This window comes from Meleagris gallopavo, chromosome 30 (genome assembly GCF_905368555.1).
Source record: "Meleagris gallopavo chromosome 30, MGAL_WU_HG_1.1, whole genome shotgun sequence".
Taxonomy (NCBI): Eukaryota; Metazoa; Chordata; class Aves; order Galliformes; family Phasianidae; genus Meleagris; species Meleagris gallopavo.
In genome coordinates this window covers 4,123,380-4,149,082 of record NC_139433.1, presented here as the reverse complement: position 1 = coordinate 4,149,082, position 25,703 = coordinate 4,123,380, and the positions used below count along the sequence as shown (strand labels likewise).

Sequence of the window (25,703 nt, the reverse complement as noted above, 5' to 3'; positions counted from 1 at the left end):
TGACAAGCCTTTTGAAAGTCATTTTTCTTCCACAAGAGCCAGTTTTTAACCGAAACCCATCTAGAATAAGTAAATATAAAATCCAAAAATAAATGAAAACCCGACAGCTTGGTGGTTTTTCAGACCTCTTTGGACATAAAGCCAAAGCAGTGGGATTTGGGCAAAAAGAACTCAGTTTTACTTAAAAGGAATGAATTAAAATGGTGTTTAGAATAGAATCTGTCACTGAAAATTGTAACTTTGGAGTCTCTATCACAGCTCTGTAGTAATTAACGAAAGGAAAGCTGTAGGGAAGAGGAGTTTTGAGTGTTAATGACAGGGTGACCAGTGATGGCAAGGAGCCCTGCTGGGAGTGCGGCAGGGGCCTGGTGCCCAAGGAAAGCATCAAGAGGTGGTGTACAGTGAAAGCAGCATGGAAGGAGAGACATGAACACACCCCATTGCTTTTGTCAGACTTCGGCATGACCAGAGATATCTACGAGACGGATTATTACCGAAAGGGCGGCAAAGGACTTCTGCCTGTGCGCTGGATGGCGCCCGAATCGTTGAAGGACGGCGTGTTCACAACCTACTCAGATGTGTGGTGAGTTGTACTCAGCGATCCCAGGTGGATCCTGGATGGGAAATTCACTGTTCTGACACACGAGGTGCAGGCAAAACACGGCGTTGTTTTGAAACCCTTTTCTTAAAATGCAGTAATCCTCGAAGATATGAAGACTCACTTGTAGATCTCTGGTATGTTTCTCACCAGGAGTCTTGTTTCTTTCTTAGGTCATTTGGTGTTGTCCTCTGGGAGATAAGCAGCTTAGCAGAGCAGCCGTATCAGGGACTCTCCAACGAACAGGTGCTGAAGTTTGTGATGGATGGAGGATACCTGGATCAGCCGGACAACTGCCCGGAGAGGCTGTAAGTAGTGGAGCAGTGCCAGTCAACAGAGCTGCACTCCCTGGGAAAAGTGTGGGCAATGCAGGCAGCCCCACAGATGGCATTTCTGACCCACCTCTCTCCTGGGGAGAAACAAAGCAGAATTCAGTGAGCCATCTCTCACAGACACTCAATCAGAGCATCCTGAGTGAGACCAACCCTTGACACTACAAGGGGAAATCAAACCAGCCTGGGGCCTACACTGTGAGTACAGAGTAGAGAAAGTGAAATTCACAGCACAGGAGAAGCTTAGAATGCAAGTAAGCATTGCATCAACTGCCCTAAAAGAGGACACTGTCTAGAGGCAGAGTGCAGAGCTCCTCCCAGAGGAGGTGGCAGCCTGGAGGCAGACGTTCTGATGTATGGGGTTAGGGGTTCCTGTCCCCCACTGCTTGTGATGTCCAATGTCCATGGGCTGGGGTGACTGCATCCCCCAACCGTACCCAGATGCTCCCTAAGCTGCTGCTGTTGGAGTGTTTAAAAAGAATCCTGTTAGTAAGCATTCAGCCTGAGCAAGGTGTTGGGACTGAAGGCTGTAAGGAGCCTCTGGAGCAGCGTGCAGAGTGGGGGGAAGGAGCCCTGGCTGGGAAAGGGAATGCCAATAGTAGCTCCCTGTTCCCAGCAGCCTCTTATACCATCCCACTGCTGGCCAAAGCAGCGCTCCCAGACTCAAAAATAAACATGTTTTGTGAGTACCTTTATGAAAAAAGCCCGCTGTCTCTTCTGGCCGGTTGAAAACTCCAGTTTGAAACTCTTTTTGTACCTAGGAGATTTGTAAGTTTGTTCTTTGTGATATGGTAACACGTGACCTCTTGCTGCAGCTTTTCTCTTGGGTTTGTTGTTCACAGGGCCTCTGTCCTCTGCACAGCTTCCCCTTTTCCGTGAGGCTGTAGAAACTTTAGGCTGAGTTAAAATTGAATGAATTAAAAATTGTGAGATGTGCGCACACACACACACACACACACACACACGGAGTGCATGAACCGCAGCCCTGTATCGTTTGGAAGCTGAGTCAAGAACAATAGAAGGAATTGGAAGGAATTTTTAGTCTAGACAGACATAGAGAAAAAGCAGTGAGAGGATGAATGGGAAAATGGAGATGGGAAAGAGAGCCACGGCCTCGGCTGGAGTGGGGGTGAGGGGTGGGGAGCAGCGTGTGGGCAGTCCTGCTCTGTGAGCTTCTGCCAGTCGTGGAATTGTTTCTTCCAATCCCCGACTCTTGTTTGCCCTCACCCAGGCACAACCTGATGCAGATGTGCTGGCAGTACAACCCCAAGATGCGCCCCACCTTCATTGAGGTCATCGAGATGCTGAAGGAGGATTTGCACCCCAGCTTCCAAGAGGTTTCCTTCTTCTACAGCGAGGAGAACAAACCTCTGGAAACAGAGGAGTATGAGATGGACTTCGAGAACATGGAGAGCATCCCCCTCGATCCCTCCTCGTACACACAGAGGGACAAAGCCCTGGGGAGGGACAATGGGCCCTCCATGGCCCTCAAGGGGAACTACGAGGAGCACATACCTTACACTCACATGAACGGTGGCAAGAAGAACGGGCGGATCCTCTCCATGCCCAGGTCGAGTCCTTCCTAACGCCTCCCGTCGGCCCAAGGGTTGCGTCTGCTTTTCTCCCCTCCACAAATCTCAGGACTCTTTGTTATTGCTGCCACAGTGTATGACACACATCTACAGACTCTTCAGATTTTTAATCATCTTATGATTAATACTTTTTTTTTTTTCCCTTTTTTTGCCAAGTTGACTGGTTGTCAGTGGACTTATCTGTGAACATAAATGGAAGAGGTTTCCATGGCTGCTCTCCTTTCTGTAACCATGGTTTCAAAACAGGAAGCGACCGTGTCAGTTCAACTAAAGGAGGAGCATCTGCGTTTGCCAACAACAGCCGTGAAATTCGCCGCTATCTGAGCTGCGGTGTAACGGTGTGGAACAAACCTCAGCGGGACAGAAACGTCTCCAGGAGAATTCCAGGCTTCAGGCATCCTCGTCACTACAGCCGAAGGGTTCAACACAGCGGTCGGACGCGCCAGATCCTCAGATTGACCAAGAGCTGCTGCTTTCGTACTTTTTCAATGGGTTGAAGCCCAGGGGTGCGTGCGTGTGCGTGCGTGTGTGCAGTATATATATGTGGGTGTATATGTATAGCAAAATATACACTTCTGGTTTTTGTACATAAGTTTTGTACGTTCTCACGGAAGCTTTCCTCTTCTCGGAAGCGTGTACTTCTCTTTTCCCCATTTCCCTGGAGTGACCGAATCCTACACAGATTATTTTTATACTGAGGACTCTTGGGAGTAGGTTTTCTCTCATTAAGAAATGAGGAAAATATGCTGAGAGCCAAAGGAGCAGAAATCTGAGATTTATGGGTCCTTTCAAGACCAAACGAAGTAGGAGTCCCCAGACCTGAGAAATTGTTTTCTGTCCTTGCAGCATCGAGTATATATATTGTTTGTTGTAACATATTTAAAATGTCTTTAGTTTAAATTTTAACTTCATATAAATTATTGACTGTTTATGGTCCTTTCGAGGAGGGGAGAGTTCGGGGGATTGTTTGGTCTTAAAGTGGTCCAAAGATTTCAGAAGGAACTAATTTTAGCCGGTTACCCTTTTAGGAGCTATGAAGTACATGTTAGGTTTATACTTGACAAGGCTTTGTAAAACACTTTCAAGATTTATGCAGTGCAGTGCATCGGCCCCGGGCGCAGCGCTGCGGAGCAGTGGTGGCCCTGGTTGGGCTGAGAGCACCGCCGTGTGCTGCTCCTGCTGCTGCTCCACCTCGCTGCCCTCCTGCCTCCCTGGGCGCCGCGCCGGAGCTGCGGGGGCTGCAGGAGCTCTGCCCACAGAGGAGACGTGGATGGGGAGAGAGGGTGCTGTGCGAGAGCGGGGCTGGGTGGGCTCAGCTCTCCCCCTGCCCACGCGTTTCCCCGGCCGTGCGTTGGTGGGGAATGTCGACTTCCATCCGTGCGGACCGAGCTTTGTTCTGCTGCTGTTTGCATGAAAGACGGAGCTGATAAGCACGAAGCGTCAGAAAATAAGCGCCAAACGAAACGCGTCTCGTTCTGATGAGGGAGCGTGCTGGCAGGGAGATGCTAACGGCGAAATGCAAAGGTTGCCAGCAGAGAGCCCAGAGCCCCGCTGTGCCCAGCAGGGACATCGCTGGGGTTCTGCGAGCATCCGTGTGTGGGGAGAGCCTCTGCTTTCCAAAGGCCTCGTTTACATTTCTTCTGCTTTACCACGTAGCCACTGTGCAGCAGCTCTGTGCTACACTGCAGGAAAGAAGACATATTCTCACACTTTTCTAAGGAAGAGAAGCTTTTCTTACTAGAATTTTTTTATTTATTTTAATATATAGAACACTGTAAAAAAAAAAAAAAAAAAAAAAAGCTAAATCAATTTGTTAAAGAAAACACGCAGAATCTGTAAATCTGTATCCGTAAAATTGGGGCAGGTGGATGCGGTGGGGTTGTTTTGTCCTGTTCTGGTGCAGTCTACCTCAGTGTTTCTTAAGGATATTTTTAATACTGCGCACCTCAAAACCTGTTCCGATGTTGTGGGCTGGACCTGGTGAGGGTCAGCGAAACCAATATCAGCTGATCCCAATTCTGGGGCCGGAAGGGAGCGGATGGAGCAGCTCCATCACTGCTGATCGCTGTTCTTAGTCGTAGTGACCAAAGGAAACTGCTTCCAGCTCCGAATGCACAGCAGCAAATTTGGATCTGATGCTCTGATATCATCTTAGTTCTGTTGCGATTGAAAAAAAAAATAAAGCCAACACTAAAAAAGAGCCATTTAATGGACGTTGTGAACAGAGGGGCGAGCGGCGGCCGCCTGCAGTGAGCCCTCCCCATTGTTGTGACATCTTACATCGCAGTGGTTGTGACTGCAGGAATTGAGCTCTGTTTGCACAGGGCTGCGCTGGCTCTGGCTCTGCAGCTCGGCTGATATCAGTTGGCTCTGTGGGCACACACAGCACTCCAGTCGCCCAGTGCAGGGCTGTGTGTTGGGCCTTGCAGGCGTGCTGTGCAGCTCACGTCGTCCTCTCCGCACTGAGAGCAGCAGTGGTTGGACCCAGGGCTGTGCATAGCAGCCCCACTGCTGTCCTTCCTGCATTGCTCCTGGCCAGGAGCGGCACGGGGCACCCAAGGGAGGATATCCTCAGCCACGATGCTCCGCCCTGATGGAAACAAACAGCCCCAGCAGTTGCCACTCATGACTGTAAAAGATGATGCTCACCTGCGGGATTAGGAAGAGCAAAGGAACGTCATCGTAGAGCCCAGCTCTGAGTTCGGGAAACCCCTCTGCAACCAGCTGCCACGTGAGGCTTCCAGCAGGGCAGCTCAGCATGGTGCAGGGTGCTCTGAGCCTGCCTGCAGTGCTGCTGTCACAGCACAGAGCTGCATGCGCTGGGGAGCAGCCGCAGCCCTATGGGAGCAGCAAGAGGTGCCCCGAGCCGCATTGCGGCTTTGAAAGCCAGCAGAGCAGGAAGCCACGGCACTGCTTTGCTCTGTGCTGTCAGCAGGTGTTGTTGTGTGGGGCTGGAGAGGTCCCAGAAACATTTGTGTGCCATTCAGTGCCCGCCTCCCAAACCCGGTACTTCTCTTGCCGTACAGTGCAGCATTGCAAAGCTCATCTGCGAGGCTAAAAGCCCATCGTGGCTGCTTGTAAATACTGATTGTGTTGTAAAATAGAAGAGCTCATTGTGTGATATTGCAAACTGTGTGCCAGCTCTGGGTTGGGAAACGTGGTAGGAAATAGACCAAGCTGCAAGGAGGGTGTTCTGTGCTGTGTGCGTAGGGAAGAGGCTGCTCGATGGTTGCTTAAGGGTACTCGAAGTTTGTGGGTAGTAGATCTCTTTCCTCCTAAATTTGTATTATAGTAATGGGGCACTTTGCTTAATTTTACTTTTGTTGCGTTTAATGTTGGTATCTCTTTGGAAAAAGTTGCTTACTGTGTTACTGACTGAAGGGTGATGAAGGAGAATAGCAAAGGGGAGCAGGAAGGGGCTGTGGCAGTTACCCCTGAGCCCCCATGGTGGGGGTGGCAGGGAGCCCATGGCGTTCCCTTAGCATCGCTGCGATGCGGATCCGGACCCTGAGGTCCTCCAGGGCTGTCACTGCCAGCAGTGATGCCCAGTAGTGAGCCTGGCACCTCACATGGGGTCAGAGAGGAGGATGGCATTGTGCCACAGCACCCCGCGGTGCTCCGGGGGAAGGGGCTCTCGGATGGGTTGGAAGCGACTTCGGAAGTATGTGAAATTCAAAGCAGGATTCGTTCAGCGTTTGTATGAACTGAATTAATTTGGCCTTTTTATCACCTTCTGCTTGCTCTGCGGTGGCTCCGCTCAGATGGACGTGTGGAGGAATGGGACTTTTCAATGCAATTTGGGAGCTGCCGGTTTTACCAGATCTGCTGTCGTTCAATGTGCATTTCTTTTTAAGATTAAATTGCTTGTCCTTCTCAAAAGTAAGCACTTACTCTCGCAGGTTCAGCAAAATAACTGCAGCACAATGCAAGCGATAGGGGGACGGGTCGAGAAATGACTTTTAAAATATTGTATAATAAAGTTAGTATTAACTCCTACAGCATGGTCACGTTTTTTGCCTACGCACGGTGCTGCAGCACAGGGAGGTGGGGGGCTGAGCAAAGCCCTGCTGACCCCGTGACGGCTCCCACTGTGCGGCACTGGGTGGGTTTGCAGCCCCAGCGCTGGCGCTCATTGAGCTCTGTGTTACCCAACGTTCTGAGCCGGGCCTCTTCCCAAAGCCCTCCCTCCAAGTCCACCTTGCTTCAAACGACCGTTTTTTCCAAACGCTTCTCTCATCACCTGCAAAGCAGCCGCTGGCAACTCTTAGGCCGTTTGAAAAAGGTGAGCTGTGATGGAAAGCGCCGCATTTGGCTTTTGTTTGCAAAGCGCTGCTGGTGGTGGGGCGGCGGAACGCAGCCTGCGGGGCTCCATGGATGCTCACAGCCAAAAGCAAACACTGCTCCGGCTGCAGCCGCCCCGAGAGCTGTGGCAGTGCTTCATTGTGCTGCTCCCACCTTCCTCACCGCGTGTCTGAGCTCACAGCATGCAGGTTGTGTTGCGGATGGCATTGCAGACCCCTCTTGTATGAAATAGAGGATCAAATGTGCCGTGATTAAAAAGAAAAACGGAAAAAAACCTCAAAGCCTTTATTTTATCATTGTTTTCGTATGTTTTAAAGCCGAGCAGTGACCTGTACAGAAAATAACATTGAGTATTAAGAGAACACCCTTGCTGTGTGACAGAATGTTGAGCAATTGACGGTTTATATTAAAATTCTGAATAAATTATCCAAGAATAACTTCCATTTGGTTTCCGCTGTCTCTGCAACACCAAAGGCTGCTTTACCACAGGGAAAGCTCTGAGCTCCCAGCTCAGAGCATGCAATGCTTTCAGCTACAAAATGAGTGGTGTGAGGCCCAAAGAGCCACGGGGCTCAGCTCAGGGCTCAGCTCAGGGCTCAGCTCAGGGCTCAGCTCAGGACTCAGCTCAGGGCTCAGCTCAGGGCTCAACTCAAGGCTCAGTTCAGGACTCAGCTCAGGGCTCAGCTCAGGGCTCAGCTCAGGGCTCAGCTCAAAGCTCAGCGTGGGGCTCAGAGGCTCCCCACCCCGTGCTATGAATTGCCATCAGTGTGAGCAGTGCAGCGGAGTCCTTGCAAAGAACGCTCCTTCTTTTGAGAGGTGGTGGCCACCCCGATGGCACTCCCCACCCCGGTTGGTCTGCGGTGAATTCCAGTGCTGTGATGTGCAGGGATGTCCATCAGCAGAGATTGTGCAGAGCTGATGCCACCTAGTGCTGCCGTGCATCCAGCCGTGGCGCTGGATGGGGCCGAGTGCGGCCTCTGAGCCCATCTGGAGTTCTGTCATCGGAAGAGCGATGAGAAAGAAGCATACTTGGAAATGTCTGGGAATTGCGTCTCCAGGCACAGGTTTGCTCTCAGGATGCAAACAAAGCGTGTCCTTGCTGTCGCAGAGGTCTGCAGGCGGCGATGCGGGGGGGTGCTGGTGTCTGTGTGTCTGTGTGTCTGTGTCCCTCATCGCTCCTCCAGGTGCACCGCTTCACTCAGCCCCAAACCACGTCCACCACTGTGGATGAGGGATGAGCTCTGATCCTTGGGATCCCTGCTGTCCCATCGGCCTGCTGTCTGAGCAGCCCCGATGTGATACTCATTGCGCTCTTGTGGACTTAGAGAAATGAAACCTTAATTCCTCTTTGCTCTTGTGGTTTCCTGGAGCACGGGGTAATTGCTATCCCAAGCGTTGCCAAAGCTGCGGTCTCTGAGTAATTGGAGTGTGAGCTGATCTTGTTCTGATTAGGGCTTGGCTGAGGCCAGCGTGTGCGCGGGGCTGCGGGGAGAGGTGCGTGCGTGGGGCTCCCAGGCCGCCGCCATCATCTCTGTGCTTTGGTTCCTCTCCGTTGCTTCAGTACCAGGGCAGGGCCTGCCGGGCCGGGGTTCTGCCAGCGCACAGCCCTGAGAGCCCACGGTGCGAGGAGCTGCGGGCACAGCCCGTGCGTGCCGGGCTCTCACACTGCACGCAGAGCACTTTTTCTCCGAACGGAACAGGAAGCCGTTTGCAGCAACCACAGTCACCGTGCCCAGCACCGCTCAGCAGCTCCCAGGACCCCGCAGGGGGCGGTTTGGGGTGCACAACCCCGGGAGGGGCGGCCGGACCCCCACGGCCCCATCCCCTGCCATAGGGCCACCACCGAAGGAGCAGCGGTATGGGCGCGGCGGTTTTGTTTGCGCCTTCGGAAAGGGGAAGCGGTGAAGCGGTGCAGCCCGAGGCCCCCGCGAGCCGCTCGGCGGTGTGGATCTTCCTTCCTCAATGAGGGGCTGCTGCTCGCGGTGCACCTGTAGGATCCGGGCTGCGGGGTGCAGCTGTGCTGTGCGAGGACATTGCTGGAGATGCCTGCGGCCCTCAGGGTGAGTTGCTGTCCTCCAGGATGTGTTGTGTGAGCTCCATCTCAGGGTTGTTGCGCGGCTTCCTCGAGGCTCTGTGCGGAAGCAGCTTCACCCCAGCGCTGGGAGGTTGGGGTTTAACCCATAGGGAGTCCTGCCGGTTCCCTTCGGGCAGCACTGGGCTCTGAGCCCCCATGGCTGTGCCCCCAAGTGATGGGTGGATCCCTGCTATAGCTGCGTGGGAGGCGATGCTTTGGGGTTTGCAGCTGGGTGGAGAAATGCTCTTTGCCATCCACCCCTGTGTGACACCATCCCAAAGCAGGCCCCAGAAGCTCTGCCTTGCGAGGCTGCAATCTGCACAGCAGGAGAGAGTCCTGCAGGCCAGCAGCAGCACAAGGGTGAAATCGGGCTCTGTCAGCACGGTGAGGGGTTGGGAGCAGAGCCTGCAGCCAGTCTGTGCTGGGGGAGCCGATGGCAATGGGGCTCAGACATGGCAAGGTGGGAATTTGGTGCCTGTGGGCAGTTTGGAGATGGCTCCCACTGACCCCAGAGTGGTCCCAGATGACGGGGTGGAGCAGGGAGCTTGGGGCAGGTTTGGGTGCACATGTTCTGCTTCCACCCTGCATCCATCAACCAGCGCTGCAGGGCTCTGTGTGCCGTGGGGTCACCAATCCTCAGTCTCCACTGCAGGAAGTCCCAGAGCTGTCACACAGGTGGGAACGCCGGAGAGCAGGAATTTCTCTCTGGCCGCAGCTCCCATCAGCTGATACTTCTGACAAAACACTTGGCTGCTCCACTCCCCCCTTGGCAGCCCCTGGGCTGCAGCTTGCAGCGCTGCCTTAGACTGCACCGAGCTCCGCTGTGCTCTGAGCCGTCCTCTCCGGCTCAGGGCCGTCCATACGTGGGGCTCTGGGGGTGCCCCAATGTCGGACTCGCTGCTCAACCACTCCTGGCCGTCGTTCTCCAAGCGCTGGAAGAAGCGGTGGTCCTTTAAACGAGGTAACAACGTGTGTGTGGGGAGAGAGGGCTGAGCCGAGCGGGGCGGAGGGGACAGCAGGGAGCTCGGGGTCCCCCCAGCACCGGTGCCCACTGCTCCTCTCCGTGGGGACGCTGCTTACGTGTCAGTTTCTGCCGATCCTTCCGCCGCGTGTCCTTCTCAAGGCACGTCAATGCCTTTATGTGCTGGCTAATGGGTTAAATATCAGTCTTCTGGTTTTGTAATAAATACGTTTTGTTGCTGCCAGCGAGCCGGAGGTCCCAGAGCCTGCAGGCAGCTGTCTGCGTGCTGCCGGCCGAGCGCTGAGCCTCGTGTTGTGTGCTCAGAGTTCGGTGTCCCAGGAGATGTTGGGCAAAATCTCCTTCAGCCTCAGAGTGGGCTGAGGAGCAGAGCCTTGTGTCCAGGGCTTGGGCCAGGTCATGGTGGCTCTTGGGATGGGAAATCCAGTGGTGATGTGAGCTGGCCTCATTGCTGCACAGAGCTGCAACTTGGAAAGGGAGAGGGGAGAGCCCCAGAACAGGAGACGTTCGTGGTCCCAGAGGAGCTGGACACTGCCATTCTCATTGCAAACTTTGCCCTGGGCCCAACAATTTGGGTACAGTTATCTGTGTGGCATTAGAGCTTGAGATACACATCAGTGCTTTTCTCCCCCCTCAATCTCCTCTCCCTTTGTGGATGTGCAGAAGAACCTGGTTCTGAGCTGCCTGGTTTGGAGCAGGAGCAGCCCCCAACCCTGCACTGGGACACTCCACACCGTGCTGGGCTCACTGCAAAGGCTCAACCAGGCTCCTGTGCAAAATACATCAGCCTCAGTGCCCACAAGTACCAACCGCTCTGAGGAGCATCCCCAGCCCACAGCTGTCCTGAGCTCAATGCCTGGGCAGTACCACAGCCCAGAGGGTATCGGGGGCTGCGAACTCCTCTCAGCCCTGCTGAGCCCCCCTAGCTGCCTCCCCACTCGCTTGGCCCCGCGTGCCCGGAGCACCAGGTCCCAAAGGTAGCGATAAGGCTGCTTGCTGTGCAGCGTGCTGCAGCATTGGACAGCTTATCTTCTCCCCTCCTTCAGCCCCGGTCGCATGAGCCAATCCCCACCTCTGCCAGCACACGATGAGCTGGGGCCCGGCGCGGGCAAAGTGCTCCGCTTTATCCGATTTTGGCACAGTGAGCTCAGCACTTCTCTGCAGTTAAATGCCCCTCTCGTTCTGGTCATCCCGTGGTGCTGTGCTGGGCGAGCGGGGCAGAGCCCGGGGGACCAAATGCTGCTTTGTTCCTATCTGTGATGCCTTCAGAGCTTAGGGGCCTCTATCCCCATTTGCTGGGAAATGCCCAGCTTTGTTCTGCTTTCTTCTTCCTTCTGGACTCAGCTGGTGGGTCCCACTGACCCAATGGCACCAAACACCCCGAGACTGCCTCAGATGCTGCGTGCCGGAGACGCTGGCCGCCACTTCCTTCCTCCCCAGGCAGAAGCCCAGCATCTCCATGTTCTGCAAAGTCCAGCCCAGCACAGCCCCACTCGTGTGCAACGCTTCGTCCCCAGCTCTGCCCTGGGAATTCCTCTGGTGAAGCTGCTCCCTGCAGCAATAACCTTTTATGGTTCCTGGCCAGAGGCGAATTAAGCAACCGCAATACCTAATCTGCTTAATGTTCCCCTAAACCAAACAGCGTGTGCTCTTGGAAGTGTCATTTTGTCATCTCATCTCCAGCTTCAGCAGAGGAAACGTGAAGGCAGGTGCCTGGCTGTGCCGGGGAGCTGCAGGGCCATTCCCCAGGCACCATGCGGTAGCAAGATGGAGCAGCATCCTTCCAACAGCCAGGCAGGGCCTTGGGGTGTGCCCTTCCTGCTGGTAGAGGGGTGACCACATCCATCTCAGATACAGGGATGCTCCCAGCTCCCATCTGCTCCTTCCTTGTTCACCTTGCCATAAGCTGATGCTTGAAAACGCGTTTTCCCCAGTGAGCCCCTCCACGGGATCCCTATGCCCAAGTGTTGGCTCCCTGCACGGTGGTAGCCCAAGGTCACCAACAGAGGACCTAAATGCAAGAAGCCCAGAATCCAACGTGGCTCTCACACATTGCCTAAAATGGTGTCCCCACTGCCGCAGCCACGTGCCGGTGCCCAACGGTCACTGTGCTGCCACTGGCTGCAAACCTGATTTATCGTGTGCTGAACAGCAGTGTCTGAAGTGCCCGGGGGGGGCATGAGCTGCGTGGTGGAGCCGCAGGGGCATCAACTGCAGGCCACATCACAGCCAAAGCCAGAGCTCTGCGCGGCACAGGGAATATTTTCCAGGCCTCCGAGGAGCTGACTCTGATCCAGGGACCCACTTCAGAGCTGCAGGATGGAGCCTAAGTGTGGAGCCAGCTTTGGCACGGCTGCGACCCACCCCGCAGGAAAACACCCCTTTGTTTCAGCTCAACCCGCAGGGCTCTGGCCTCTGTCAGGCTGAGCGCTCACCAGCTCTCACAGCTCCATCTCTGCTTTTCCAGGCCTTGCTCCTCTCTCTGAGGCTGCAAGGGACTGTGAAGGCAGGCAGCCTCCTCCTGCTTCCCTCCTTGTGCTTCTAGAGGAGAAACATTTGTCCTCACCTCCTCACACCTCCCCAGCCCCCTGGTTGCTCCCCTTGATCAGCTTACTCCAGTCTCAATCCCAGCCCATTTCTGAGTTCAACAGCTTTTGCCATCCACCAATGCCTTTGGCTGCTCATCTTCCTGGGGGCTGTGTCAGAATGTGCACTGGTTGGCCAGCACTCTGATTTTTGGTTGCATGTGAAGAGGGGAAATCAGAAGGTGATGATAAGATGATAACGCTCACTGGGTGACCCTTAACCAGCCTTACACTAAGGCTCTCTTAATTAAAACAATGCCTTAATGGGCTGTTTTCTCTGCTATACAACTTAAAACCCCTTTAAAGAGCTGCACACGTTTGAACACACAAATGCTGATTCACACAAACAGCTGGTGCCTGCAGCATGCAGCACGACCCAAACCTCCAGCTTCTCCCTGGCGCTCGCTGCCTTTTGGGCTCTGGCACCACACACTCCTTACTTGCAGGCTGCATCGCGCAGCATTAAAGCTTGCAGGAGGATGCAAGGTTTCTTGTTAGGATCTTCCTTACAGTAACATTTTTACAATTCACTTTCCTGCAGTACGTTGGGTTCCCAGCAGTTTCATGCATTTCTGTTCCTACTGGATAGATACGGTCACTCACAACCTCTCGCTGTTTTCCCCACGCTTTCAGCCCTGCACTGCAGCCGGCAGCCTGGCCTCTCTCCACTCCCCTCAGCTGTGTGCATCTCAGAAGAATAAAAGGCCTCCGTGAGTCATATGCAATGGTTCAGATGGTGGCTAAGGTTTACGCTGTGTCTCGCTGCATAGGAATGTGCTGCAGTCAGCTGGGCGATGTTCTGCGCCGCGCACTGAGGCCAGGCCGTGGTTTTGTTTCTCAATGAGCGTTGGATGCTGTGCACACACTCAGGCTCACACCCACCCAGTGCTCTGCGTGGGGAACATCCACGTGGAGAGGACTGAGCCGGCACTCGGAGAGCAGCGCTTTTCCTCTGCTGCAAAGATGTGGCACTTGGGGATGGGGGCTGGAGGGATGGTGGGGATGGGCCGATGGTTGGGCTGGATCTTAGAGGTCTTTTCCAACCTTAATGATTCTATGATTCAGTGGTGCCTGAAGTGCTCCCATCCTACCGCCCAGTAGTATCCTTGAGAGCACAAGGAACAAGGCAGCGGAGGGCTTTGTTTGATGCCACCCTTCTGTGCAGGGCCGACCCTGGCCGTCTCACGGCACACTGTGATCCCCCGTGTCTTGCAGGATCTGACTGCAAGCCGTGCTTACGGGAGCTCGCTGACCGCAGTCCCTCTGCTTTGGAGTACCACAGCCCCAAGCGTTTCCTCCCATCCCTGATTGCTGAGGATGACACCTTGTTCACCACCATGGCCGAAGAAAAGGCAAGTGTCCTCTTTCCTTCCACTACCACCATGCAGGGCAGCAGCTGGGCTTAGCAGACCGAGGGGTCAGTGCCATATTCAGCAGGGTCTGTGATGGAGTAGGGATGGGAGAAAGGAGTACTGACCCAAACTAACTAGGGATACAAGGTCATAGTGCTTCTGTTGCTGAGCATTAGTGGGAATGAGGCATGGAGAGATGTTAGGGTGGAAGCAACCTTTGTAAGTCCCTGGAGCAAACTCAGCGGGTGGGTATGGGACAGGTCCACGCAGAAGAGCAGCCCCAGCATGGGAAGTGCCCCTTGGCAGGAGGTGTGCGAGGATCTTCGATGGACTCAGTGCTCAGGATGAGCCTTTGCTGCCTTTGCAGGAGGACTCATCTTCCACAGAGCTGGACGTCCCAGCAGCAGACTTACACAGCAGCACGGAGGATCTCCTCTCAGACTCCGCTCTGCACGGCACAGAGTATTACAAAGACCTGGGGCTTCTGAGCCCACCAGCTAACAAAACAGTGCCAGAGATGGCAGCACGGCCAGAAGCTGCCCCCCAGGCTGCATCTGCCATTTGCTTATTGGAGGAGAGATCGGGGGCTCTGGGAAAAATGTCTGTGGATGTTGCTTTTTCCAATCCCATCTCCTGCTCCATGCGTTATGGTGAGGCCGACTGCCACTTTCTGAACAAAGCTGCCAGCACTGCTGCATGTCCTGCGGAGGAAGATGAAGCTTTGGACCTCCAGGAGGCCTCAGAGTCCTTCCCCACGCTGGTGAGATCCATGTCTACCTCTAGGAGGCACAGCTGGGAGAGCCCCTTGTCTCCTGTGGACTGCAAGCGCAGGTAACAGCCCACGAGGGGACATTTGGTACATACCACGGGATGGTGCTGCTCGAGGTGGAGTTAGAGCACTGCTGCTGGGTGATTTCCTGCCCCAAAGCAGCTGTGTGCTCACTGCCCGTGTTGGGTGGGATGGAGAAGGACAGAGATCGTGCAGCAGGGAGCTTTTATATCTCTTGGCAATAGAAAAATCCTGGTCTTGGGCCCAGGACCTCCCTTCTGGGGAAAGCTTGTTTCTGTCTGGAGGGGGCTCTTGAACAGCACAGCTGCCATAATAGCCTTCATCCTCTGGCTCAGAGGGATCTTTGCTCACTCCAGTGGATAAAGAGAGCCAACACTTTTCTTATCACAGAATCATAGAATGGCTTAGGCAGAGGGAACCTTCAGTATCATCTGGATCCAACCATCTGCCGTGTGCTGGTTGTATCCCACCAGATCAGGCTGCCCAGGGCCCCATCCAGCCTGGCCCAGAACACCTCCAGGAATGGGGCACACACAGCTCTCTGTGCAACCTGTGCCAGGGCCACACCACTCTGTCCCCCTGCCCTCCGTGGCTGCAGAAGAGGGTGAATGTGTGGCCTGATGCTGAGCTGAGAATGGTTTACAGGCATGGTATCACTGCCGTGCTCCATTCCTGCTTTGGGTTCCTGCATGCACGTTCACCCTGCTGACAAATATATTGATCCTTCTGCTGGCTGGGAGCTAGGTGCAAGCCAACAATGACTATTTATATCTCTCCTCCTTATAAGGTACACTAAAATTATCTCAGCACGAAATCTTGGCAGTTCTTTATCAAGCTCTGTCTCTGGTTCTCAGACCCATTGTGCCGTGTGCCGTGGATCATTCACAGCTTACAGAGCAACAGGCACATGAGTAGTGGTGGCACAGAGCAGCTGTCCGCGTTGGTCTCCTCAGTCAGTGATGAAGCATGTGTGAGTGGAGGGGCAGGGAAGGGGAACGTGCCCTGCTGTCCTCTAAGCAAATGCTTCCTGAAGCCCAGCAGTGGGAGCAAAGTAGCAGTGAGCTGCAGGCAGAACCTGCTGCAGAGAGTAAGATTTTCCACCAAGCCCTATCCACCATTCTGTACCTACACTGCTGGCACTGCAGCAGCATTCGGTGTCCAGGAAGCCGTGGGGTGCTGGGGGTTGCCCTGCCCCTCGTTTCCCAGAAGAGGGTTTATTTTCCCTTCCTCAAAGCTGGGACCAGAGGGGCAGGATTTACGACATGATGCCACGCTGGTGAGTCGACAAACGACAACATCTGCCATTTCTAAATGCCCACGGTGCACTGCAGCCAGTGGGGCAGCGGCTTTTACAAGGGTGAGACAGCTGTGGAGTCCCAGGAGCTGCTGAACATCCCAGCATGGGACATCCCAGGTGACTGAGGAGCTCATGAGCCAGCTGAGGGCAGCCAGACAAAATGCTTTTGTTTTCTCGGTGTCCAAGCTGACTCTTCCTGGCATTCCCCCTCCCATATCCTGGTGTGGTGGCCCTCCTTGTCTTATCTGTAGGCCTTTTAGGACTGTCAGGACATGGCAGGGGCTGTGCTGTGCCTGTCACTAGGGATGGCCTTGCTAAGCTGGCTTCTTACTCTCTGCCGATTTAGGTTCAGCTTGGATACCACAGAGAGAGGCAGTGATCCAGAGCAGGAGGAGGCGGAGAAAGGGAGCGGGTCCTGCACACAGCCTCGTGTGTCCCTGCAGCTGCCCGGAGGGAAGCAGGGAGCCTGGAGCAGCAGTGAGGGCAGCATGGTGATCAAAGTGCAGATAGAGCCACTGCGACCCAGCGGCACGGCCGGCCTGGGCTCAGGGGAGGCGGTGAGTGTGCAATGGGGTGCAGCACCCTGGCACTGCTGGGTGGCACACAGGGTGGGGGGCTGTGGGAAGGCAGGGATGACTGCTGGCACTTGGCGTGGGAGCCCCATTCCCTGCCTTGCACCTTGCCAGCTGTGCCCTGATGGAAGCTCTCCTGGTGCACAAAGGACTGAAGATGTCCTTGACTTTTTACTGCTCTAGGAACGTGTCGGTGATGGGAAGAGACTGAGGCCACTGTCCATCCCTTCAGCCTGCAAGGCTGCCTCCCCCCAGGCACCCTGTGGTTTCAACACTCCTCTTTCAGCCGTGGAAGGTTTGTAGAGACTACATGAATAGCTTCAAATGAATTCAGCTTATCTGTGATTAAGTTATAAAACCAGAGATGCAGCCTCTGCAAGTCTAGACAGCCTCTGCCCTTCTCTTCCATGTGGTCTCCAGAAGCACCCAGATGAAGTCAAGCTGACTTGGAGTCTGATCTCAATTCAGAGCAGTCTAAGCACAGATATGTCCCCAGTGACTCATTGCCATGTATTGGTCATTCCCCACTTATACAAATCAATGACAGTATCCTAGGAACAAATGTAGAGAATTGTCCAGAAGTAAGTAGAGGAACAGCATGCAGGGAAGCTGGAGGGTCTCTGGGTGGTGCCAGCCCCTATCATCTAGCTGCAAGCAGGAATTCAGTGTAATACAGACTGGAGAAGGAAGGTGTGATACAGAAAACCAGGGTGTCTTCTGAGAGTGTTTTCTGTTCCAGGTGTTGAACCCCCTGCTCTGGAGATGCTGGAGAAGGACCACGTGTCCCCAGACCAAGTGTAGGTATTGTCAGTCCTGGCTGTTTTGAGATGACTGAGATTTTTGTGTGCATCTGAGCTACTGGACATCCATCAACAAGCTATAAGGAAGATCCCACTCTATGCTAGGGCACGGCTCAGTAGTTGATTGTAGACTAGTGCTTGATTCTTTGTGGGCTGCAGAATTTCTTTGCAAGAAAATTTTCTAATTTTTTGCTTTTCTTCTGCTCTATCCCTCATAGGCTAATAGTACAGCAGGTACTTCAGGAGCTGAAACAGTATCATGGGTGAGTGTGTCTGGTAAAGAGATTTGGGCAGGGAGGTCATTGTTCTGCCTGGGATCTATGCTCAGATGAGGTGCAGAGCCCAGTGGTCAAGCAGGGAAGGCACCAGAATCACCATATCCTTCCAGTGAAGCCAGGCAGGATTTGCATGAATATGTAGCACTTCACATACTTCTTCTGTATCTCTGCCCATCTCCAAAGATCTGCTCTTGTGTCTTTTGCTATGTGTCTGATGTCTTCTCCCTGAACAGGGCGAAAAAGAGAGTTTGCGTGCAAGAAGGCAGTGATTCTTCCCAGCAGAATCTCACCTGGTTTGAGTTCCTGTCTAATGAGTAAGTGAGGTGGGCAGTAATCCACACACTTTGTATCCATGGAGCAGACTCTTATTTCTAGCCCCTCTTCATCAAAGCTCTACTGCTCTACTAATGGCGTGCATGGAATATTGGTGTCTGCCATGGCTCAGCCTGGATTGTGGCCCCATTGCGCATGGCTTCGACCAAAACCAGAGCTGGACAGAATCCAAAAGCTCATGTCCTTGTTTTCAAGAATGACTGATGTTGAACCAGGTTTTCCAGGGGGTGGAGAGCCCAGGGATGGGGTCCTAAGGCAATCCTTCTGATAAACTTCATCAGTGATCTCTTTGAACTGTGCTTGGCCAGTTATCTTCTCCTTAGGTAAGATGATTTTGGTCTTTTTCAGAAATGAGGACAGTGGAAAGAGTGAGAAAGCAGAGAAAGGCACAAAGGTGATGCGACGCCTGAGTTCCCTGCGGAGCCGTGTCACCGGGTCCTGGCAGAAGGATAAGGTGAGGGAGAGATGCACTGCTCTGCTTTGTGCCAGTCCTGCCTGCTTGGTTTTACCAACAAATTGTGAGCAGTGCAAGGTGTAACGGAGCTATGTTGTTCTCTCCTTCCAGGGTAAGAACAAAGAGCAATCAAAAGAGAAGGAGAAAGAAACAAAGGAGCCAAAAGAGAGTTGGAAAGAGGTCAATCGGCACCAGCTTGTGCCAGGGGTTTTCTCCAGTGGCACCAGCTGCTCGCTGTGTGCCAAACCTCTCGGGAATAAAAGTGGTCTGCAGTGCCTGAGTGAGTATGGCTGTCGCTGCTGCTCTGACCCAGCCTGGCTGTCACCCGCTCCCCATCCCCCGCTTCTCAGGACACCCATTCCCCTGCTTCAGTCAGCCTCATGGGTTTCATGGGTTGCTTCACTTTTCTGCCTGGCTCGATTTACCCACCCTGCTGCTTGGCCCGGCTTGGTTATTCTCCAGATAGTCTAAATGATCACTAAATCCTGCTGGGCGATATTTTATCCCTGTTATCTTTGGCCACTGATCATTTCCTACCCCTTTACCCAAAGGAGGCTTCTAGGTCAACTTTAACAAGCTGTTTTTACACAAAGCTCTGTTTTGCCCCTGCTGCCTGGGTGAAGCTGCTTTTTAGGCTGTTTTTTAACTAATGCAGTGATGAGACAGCTCAGCACCTACCCTGGGTATGTGCATAGGGATTCCTGGAGCACCCAAACCCTTAACAACTAACACAGCAGTTCAGTTGGGACTCCCAGGATCTGCATGGATGCTGCTTTTCACATGCATGCAGCGCACAAGAATGGCAGCTGTGCCTTTGCAGGCATGCATGGGAGACTGTCTTCTCACTGCTTTTCCTGGGGCCTTGCTGCACAGCGTTGGCTGATTGACAAACCCTGTCCTCAGGGCACTGAAGAACATTTTAATTCCTAAGGGGCTGCCTGTGGGTAGATTAAATCTTTTGGAAATGAGAGAATTGCTCTCTTTCTCCACCCTGTATCCTCCAGTAATTCTCACGCTCAAGTGAAGAACTCTCAGAGGCTCTTAAGGTCAGTACAACCTTCCTGGGGCAGAAGCACTGGCTGCCCTTGGGCACATGTCGTGAGAAACGTACTCTCCCTCCAGGGCAGAGGAGAACTGAAAAGGACCACAGGCCATTACTGAACATTTTAGAGGCATCACAGCAGAAAGTAGAAAGGAGAGAGCTGAGTAAGAGGAAGTGCTTTGTGTTTTGTGGACATTTTAGAGGGGACTCAAGTATTTTGAGAAGAATGCTTTGCTCTTCCTGCCTGAGGAACCTCTTAGTGGAGGCTCTGTTGGCAGTGCTGCATGCTGCTTTACCAGAAATACCTGAATCTGAGCAGCTGTAGAAAGTCTTTGCTCTGTGCTGCAGCAAGAGCTTGGAGCCGCAATTTGTCTGCTCAGGGGTCACTGGCAGGGTGAATGATTCTTCTCTCAACAGCAGTTTTGGAGCTCTACGATCTCAGGGGTTGGAGCTATCTGTCTAAATGGCAGTGTGGCTTGGCATCGTAAGTGTGTGGGGACTGGAGATCAGTTATATTAACCTTTACCTTGCTTCTTAGACTTACCATGAGATATCCATGTTCTTGAGTGTTATTAGCATTCAGCAGAAAAACTCCATGGTGACAGAAGAACTGCTTTGTGTTTGGGACTGACATTTCGTTTGGCTTTCTGGGTTGCTCGGGGATTACGCTGCTTAAGCTAACGAGGGTGGCTGGGCAGCAGAGCTCATTTTCGTGCGCTCCCCTTGCAGTGGCTTGAACTAAGACTGAGCAATTGTGCGGAGTTCTGTGATGCTCATAACAATTAACGGCCTGTCTGCGGCCAGGTCTGTGTAGAGGACTTGTTGCAAGACAGCTGTTAGACTGAGAGTGCCTATATTTGGATTACGCTGGGCTGAAATCTTTGCAAGCTGCTGCTGGGCAGCAGAGTCGATAGCTGATATCTCCAGTTGCCGTGACTGCAGCTGGAGCAGTGAGTGGTCTCCTGATGAGTCACTGATAGGGCTCTGGAAAAACAAAATTTGGGCCACCGTGCAGCTGGAGTGCTGCGCCTGTCCTTCAGACGTGAGAGCCGCTCTGTCAATGCTGAGCCGCAGCTGCTGCCAGAACCTCGGGATATTTCCCCATCTATCTGCTTTGGCCCGCAGCCACCTCCTGGCCCACCTCTCGGTCAGGTGCTCCTGTTTACGTGATCTCCGTGGTATTTTTAACTGCAGCACCACCGTGTGGCGGAAAGCGAACCGGGCTCCAAGAAAGAGAATAGAAGAAAAACGAATATAGAAAGGGCTGGGCTGAAGGCAGGGAGAGGAAGGCGGGAACGAGCTGCATAAATCATAGCAAAGCTCACCGTTCTTCTGCTAGAAGCGGGCATGCCAGCTATGGAGAAGGCAGGCAGCCTGGGTGCCTATGTGTGGGGTCACCTGCTTACCTCTACATCCCAGTTCCTCCCCTCTGCCCTCGCATGCAGCACAAAGCCTCTCGGTGCAGGGAGCTCCAGGTTCAGGCTCCCAGACGCGGTGTCAGGACTCTGGCAGGGACGAAGAACAAAGAGCAGTGTTTATGGTAACTGGGATCTCAACAGCTGTGGCCACCCAAACTTTGCTGTTGTATAAACTTTGAGATGAGAGCCTCTGGGTTTATTGTTCACCTGGAAATGAAGAAAGCTCCTTTTGAGCCTCAGCTGTCAAGGGTAGAAAAGGTTCTGTGCCTAAATTAATCCTTTCTTATAAACATGCTTCCAGTGTTTATGCAATGGCAGTTAGATGGATCCCAGGAAAGCCCTGGCAGGAGGGAGCTCTCTGAGCAGGCTGAGCCATGGAGGGGAGCCAAGGGTGTGATGGCAGGATTGCTTCCCTCCCAGTGACCTGAGCTTGAGCACTGGGGTAAAGGTGGGACATCTGTGACTTCTTTCACTGAGACTTACATCTTCATGACCTTATGGGAAAGGTGCAGCCTCAGTCCTCTTTGTCAAGGCCAGATCAACTGTCTTCTTCTAAAGCAAACCTAAGGTTGCTGCTGATGTTGCTTGGTAGGTTTTGGTCAGGCCAGCTCTTGGCCTGGGCTTGAAATGCAGCGTGTGAAATTCAGCTCTCATATTGCACTTGTGCCTACACGCTTCTGCTTTTACAACTCCCAGTGCAACATCAATAGGCCAATAAGGGAAGGAGAGGTTTTCCTTACAATCAGGAGGATGTTGTTGATTTTCTGTTGTGAGATATCTGCTCACAGCCTGCACAGAGCCCTGGGAAATCTAAAAAGCAGCAGGCAAACTTAAACTTCGTATTTCTGGAAAGAGACACAACTGCCAAAAAGCTTCTGTTCTGGAGAAAAGGAAGTTTGGTTGCTGTAGCACGATGACAGTGATAAATGGACTGCTTAGAATGAATGATTACTGACAGGAGTGCAAATAAAACAGGCAAAGCCAGAGCGACTGTGATAGGCTGTGGGTTACTGCAGTCACAAGGCAACACAGTGGGATCGAGGGCAACTGTGAAAGTGGTCTGTGGGGCTGGTTTCAGTGGAAACACTGAACCAGGAATCTGCAGATGTACCGCCAGCCCTGCTGAATATTCACAGCAACTGTTGAGGTTTTAGAAAAGGAAGCTGAAAAAATATGTTGTTCTCTCAGTGCTTCTTTGCTTTTCACTTTGTACTTTCTGCATAGAATTGCCTTTATCTGGAACATTTCCAACACGCTGTTCCTTGCATTTCCTCAGTAGCTCGTACACCTGGCCTGACAAGTGCAGCAGGCTGTGTGACAGCAAGCTGCTTGCTACCCATTCTGTAAGAAAATCTCTATTATTGTAGAGAATTACCCAGGATTAGAAAGCTGGTGCAATGCTCTTTTCTTTGCAACCCAAACCTTAGCTCTAAGCCATGGAGTATTTCAGCCGGTTGCTATGCCAGATTTTGCACTGATTCTGTGGAGATGCCCTGAGGCCAACCACACAAGCACAGCATGTTCTCTCCATGAAAGCTGTCACTGGGCAAGCTGCAGTGCTGAAGTTTAATATTATAGCGAAGCACAAAGTTTGAAGTGTCCAAGGATTCATTTGTCACAAAGCAGCAGCCAGCTGTTTACCCTCAGACTGCTTTATTTAATGATTATTTCTCTGTATTACTTTAGTGCTGAGGGGCCCTGATAAACAACTGGGATCTTTTTGTACTTAGTCCTGTACAGCAGCAGAACAAAAGGGAACATTTCTGAAAAGCTTGCAAATATAAGATGAAAAAAAAAAAAAAAAAAATCAATGAAGTAGGTTGCAACATGGAAACTAGAGACAATATTGGCCTCGTGGCAATAGATTTCAGCCCATCTCCAGCCAAAATGGTGTCAGGTGTGTGAAAAGCAGTGTGTGAAAGCTGTAAGGTGGGTTTTAAGCTTTGCTTTGTAATTGTGCATGTTGCATTGTCAGGCTTGACAGGCAGCTTGCACATGCACATTAAAACATGACAAATCAGTGATGGAGCTCAGCACTACAAGCTCAGAGCAAAGCAGACTGGGTGGGAGAGGAGGTTGTAAGGTGTTCTGATTTCTCCTCTCTCCAGAGAAGTCTTCTTTGGTGGCACTGTGCTAGCACCAGGTCAAGTCACAGATACTATCAGTACCAGGGAACCATTTTTCCAGCAAATTAGTTACACAAGTCAGCACACAAAGCTGCTGACAGTGAAGCTGTGCCTCCTTTGCTTTTGCTGCGAGGGCGCAGTGCTTGCAGGGCAGCTGGGAGGTGAGCGCTGCCAACCCAACCCAACACCTCGGCAGAAGTTGCTGCAAACACATTGTGTTGAACAGCAAATCCTGCCAGGCTTTTAATGATGAACTCCGTATTTAGAGTAAAGCCCCGGCGCTGCACAGACACAGGCGTTGCCGTGCTAGAGCTGTCACTTGAGGTGCTGTGTGCCATCTATTAACAGCCCGTCGTCTCTGTTGGTGCTGCGGGCAGGCGCTGACGGAAGGCAGGGCCCCTGGAAACTCACACAGAGCTGTTCCTCAGGGCTCTGCTTTAGGGCCTGTTCTCTTTCATGTTCTCCTGAATGACTTGGACGTAGGACGAGGAGGTGTTCTGAACAAGTTCGCTGGCTCTCCAAAACTGGGAGCTGTTGACTCCACCGAGGGTGGATAGAGATCCTTCCGGAGGGATCCGGACAAATTAGAGAGCTGGGTAATCACCGGCTGTGTGGAGTTTAACAAGAGCAAGTGCTGGATTCTGCACCTGGGCAGGAGCGGTTGCTCGGCCCAGCAGGGCGGGCTGAGGGGAGCTGCCGGCGGCCTGCGGCTCCTCACAGGAGAGCTGCCAGAGCTCAGAACGTTTGGCCCCTCTCAGGCGCGGGCTTTGGGCATTGCTGCGCGGAGCCCGGTGATGGACTCGACGGTCCTTACGGATCGCTTCCAACTCGGGTTATTCTTTGTTCTATGACTCGCGGTCCCTGCCGGGAATTCCCCCAGGAACGCAGAGCGCGACGAGGAGCGCGCTGACCCCGCCCTGCCCGGCCCTGCGCCGTGCGGCAGGGCGCATGCGCGGCTTTGCGCCCTCCGCCCCTTTTTACTTCCGGGACATAGAAGGGCGTTTCCTGTTTCTGTGGCGACCGTTCCCGGGACCGGGAGTGCAGCTCGGCGGCTCCCCGGGGAGTCCGGTAAGAGGCCGGGCTGCCGGCGTTCCACGGGCCCCGGCTCCTCGCGGTGCTGCTCCCAGGGCCTCGGCAGTCCCTCCTGGCCCCGAGCCCCCACCTGCAGGGCCGGGCGTGGAGGCCGCCGGCTGCCAGCGGCGGGGGGAGGCGCGCGGGGTCGGCGGTGCGGAGCGAGCCGGGATTCGGCCTCAGGCGCCGCGCTGAGCTCTTCGTTGTCGCGGTAAATCCTGCGGGGTTTGCAGGTCGGGGCTCAGCCTGGGGCCGAGGCGCCGTGTGGTGGGACGGCCCGTACCTGAGGTTGAGGGAGGTGAGCCGGTGCCGCGGGCTGCTGCGGCCTCGTGTGCAGGTGGTTCTCATGTCACAGCTGGGTGTGAGCAGCTCTGCGCTGGGGCGATGGAGCCCCGTCCCTGCTGCTCACACAGCGCTGAGAGTGCTGGGGCTGCATGACAGAGGTGTGCCCCAGGTGTACTTCAGATACCTGAACTCTGGGGGGAAATACATCTGATGCTGTGCCTGGTTTTGTTGCCCCAGTAAACGAGCCAAATCACTGACTGTTGTTCGAAGATTCTCTGCTGTGATTTTGTTACTGTAGTCTATGCATCTTCTGTGTGAAACTAAGAGAAGAAACTGTTCCTTCTTAGCTGTTTGCTGCAACTCCTTTTGAAAGAGTTTTGCAGCAGGCTTTGTGATTTGACTTTATACATTTATGAAGGCAATAGTTAAATCCTCTTTGGTGTGGTATAAAAATAAACCCGTGAAGTATGGCTGTCAAACAGGAGCCATCTGACACGGTGTGTTGAGGTTCCACCTAATGTTTATGTATGAAATGCTTTAAATACCTTTTGTGATTGTCATCATTGCTGCTTCAGCCCTGTAGGGTTCCTGCGGAGTGGGGGAAGGGTTCCGTGGGACAGAACTGAAATGGAAGTTGTTTCTTTTAGTATAATACACTGATTTGAATTTGTGTTGTTTAAATGGAGAAGCATGCGTTGCTCATCTGTTTCACTTTGGGGTTCTGTGCTTCAAGAAGACCTGAACACCCCCAGAGTGCTGGGTACAGCACCGGCCCCACTGTGTGATGTTTTGACAGCAAAAGCAGACGCAGCGAGATAGGTTGGTTTGGGAGAGCGAAGGGGAAGCTGAAGCTGAATGCAGTCTGGTGTTGTTGCTTTCTCACATGGGCTGTTGGTGTTTCAGAATGTGAGGTATCTTGTCACTGTGTACTCTTCCAGTATTTGGTTTCTGCCTCTGTGCAATTAGACATGTTAGCAAAATAAGCAAACGTTGGTTGCTGAAGCCGCCAGGATGAAGTTAAATCTGTTCCAAGTTCCTGGAGGTGCGTGACCTGGATTTACCAAATACAGAAACTTCTTCAAGTTCCAGTTGAAACTCCTCCCCTTTCTTAAGGACTTGTACCATCCCCTTGCTCTGCTGCTTTTGGAGCGCTGTAGCTACTTGAGGTGTTTCTCTGTTGCTGTGTTCTGCATCCTTGTTTAAATTCAGGTTTTACATTCCGTGTTAATCATTCACATGAGAGTCGTTCAGAGCTACATGTTTTCTTTGTCAGTTCAGGAAAGGATAATAACCTTGTGTGGTGTAAGGACGAGGTTCTCTTTGATCTCTGAAGTGTCAGACATTTGAAAGCATAAAAACACGCTGTTTTACCAGGAAGCTTTCGTACCCACAGCTCTCTTTAGTTGGTTGGATTTAACAGATA

The 25,703-nt window shown here is 53.0% G+C and overlaps 2 protein-coding genes across 9 annotated transcripts in view; both read left to right on the top strand.

Moving 5' to 3' along the window:
• The window catches only part of INSR (insulin receptor), a 39,136-nt gene extending 32,618 nt beyond the window's left edge, over nucleotides 1-6,518 (top strand). For both annotated transcript variants that reach the window (XM_085211806.1, XM_010725063.4), the window contains exons 19-21: nucleotides 454-583; nucleotides 772-906; nucleotides 2,162-6,518. In XM_085211806.1, coding sequence (XP_085067932.1) covers nucleotides 454-583; nucleotides 772-906; nucleotides 2,162-2,516 — 620 coding nt within the window. In that variant the 3' untranslated portion in view covers nucleotides 2,517-6,518. The remainder of the gene's footprint in view (nucleotides 1-453; nucleotides 584-771; nucleotides 907-2,161) is intronic.
• Nucleotides 6,519-8,528: 2,010 nt separating this feature from the next.
• Nucleotides 8,529-25,703, top strand: part of ARHGEF18 (Rho/Rac guanine nucleotide exchange factor 18) — a 42,759-nt gene continuing 25,584 nt past the window's right edge. For 2 of the 7 annotated variants that reach the window (XM_085211804.1, XM_085211803.1), the window contains exons 1-9: nucleotides 9,665-9,859; nucleotides 13,678-13,814; nucleotides 14,182-14,645; nucleotides 16,248-16,458; nucleotides 16,657-16,768; nucleotides 17,213-17,270; nucleotides 17,492-17,536; nucleotides 17,785-17,865; nucleotides 18,233-18,339. In XM_085211804.1, the coding sequence (XP_085067930.1) occupies nucleotides 9,784-9,859; nucleotides 13,678-13,814; nucleotides 14,182-14,645; nucleotides 16,248-16,458; nucleotides 16,657-16,768; nucleotides 17,213-17,270; nucleotides 17,492-17,536; nucleotides 17,785-17,865; nucleotides 18,233-18,339 (1,291 nt within the window). In that variant the 5' untranslated portion in view covers nucleotides 9,665-9,783. Of the gene's footprint in view, nucleotides 8,885-9,661; nucleotides 9,860-13,677; nucleotides 13,815-14,181; nucleotides 14,646-16,247; nucleotides 16,459-16,656; nucleotides 16,769-17,212; nucleotides 17,271-17,491; nucleotides 17,537-17,784; nucleotides 17,866-18,232; nucleotides 18,340-18,449; nucleotides 18,619-25,703 lie in introns of those variants that run through there. The other 5 variants (XM_085211805.1, XM_085211801.1, XM_085211800.1 and 2 more) reach the window with 5 other exon arrangements.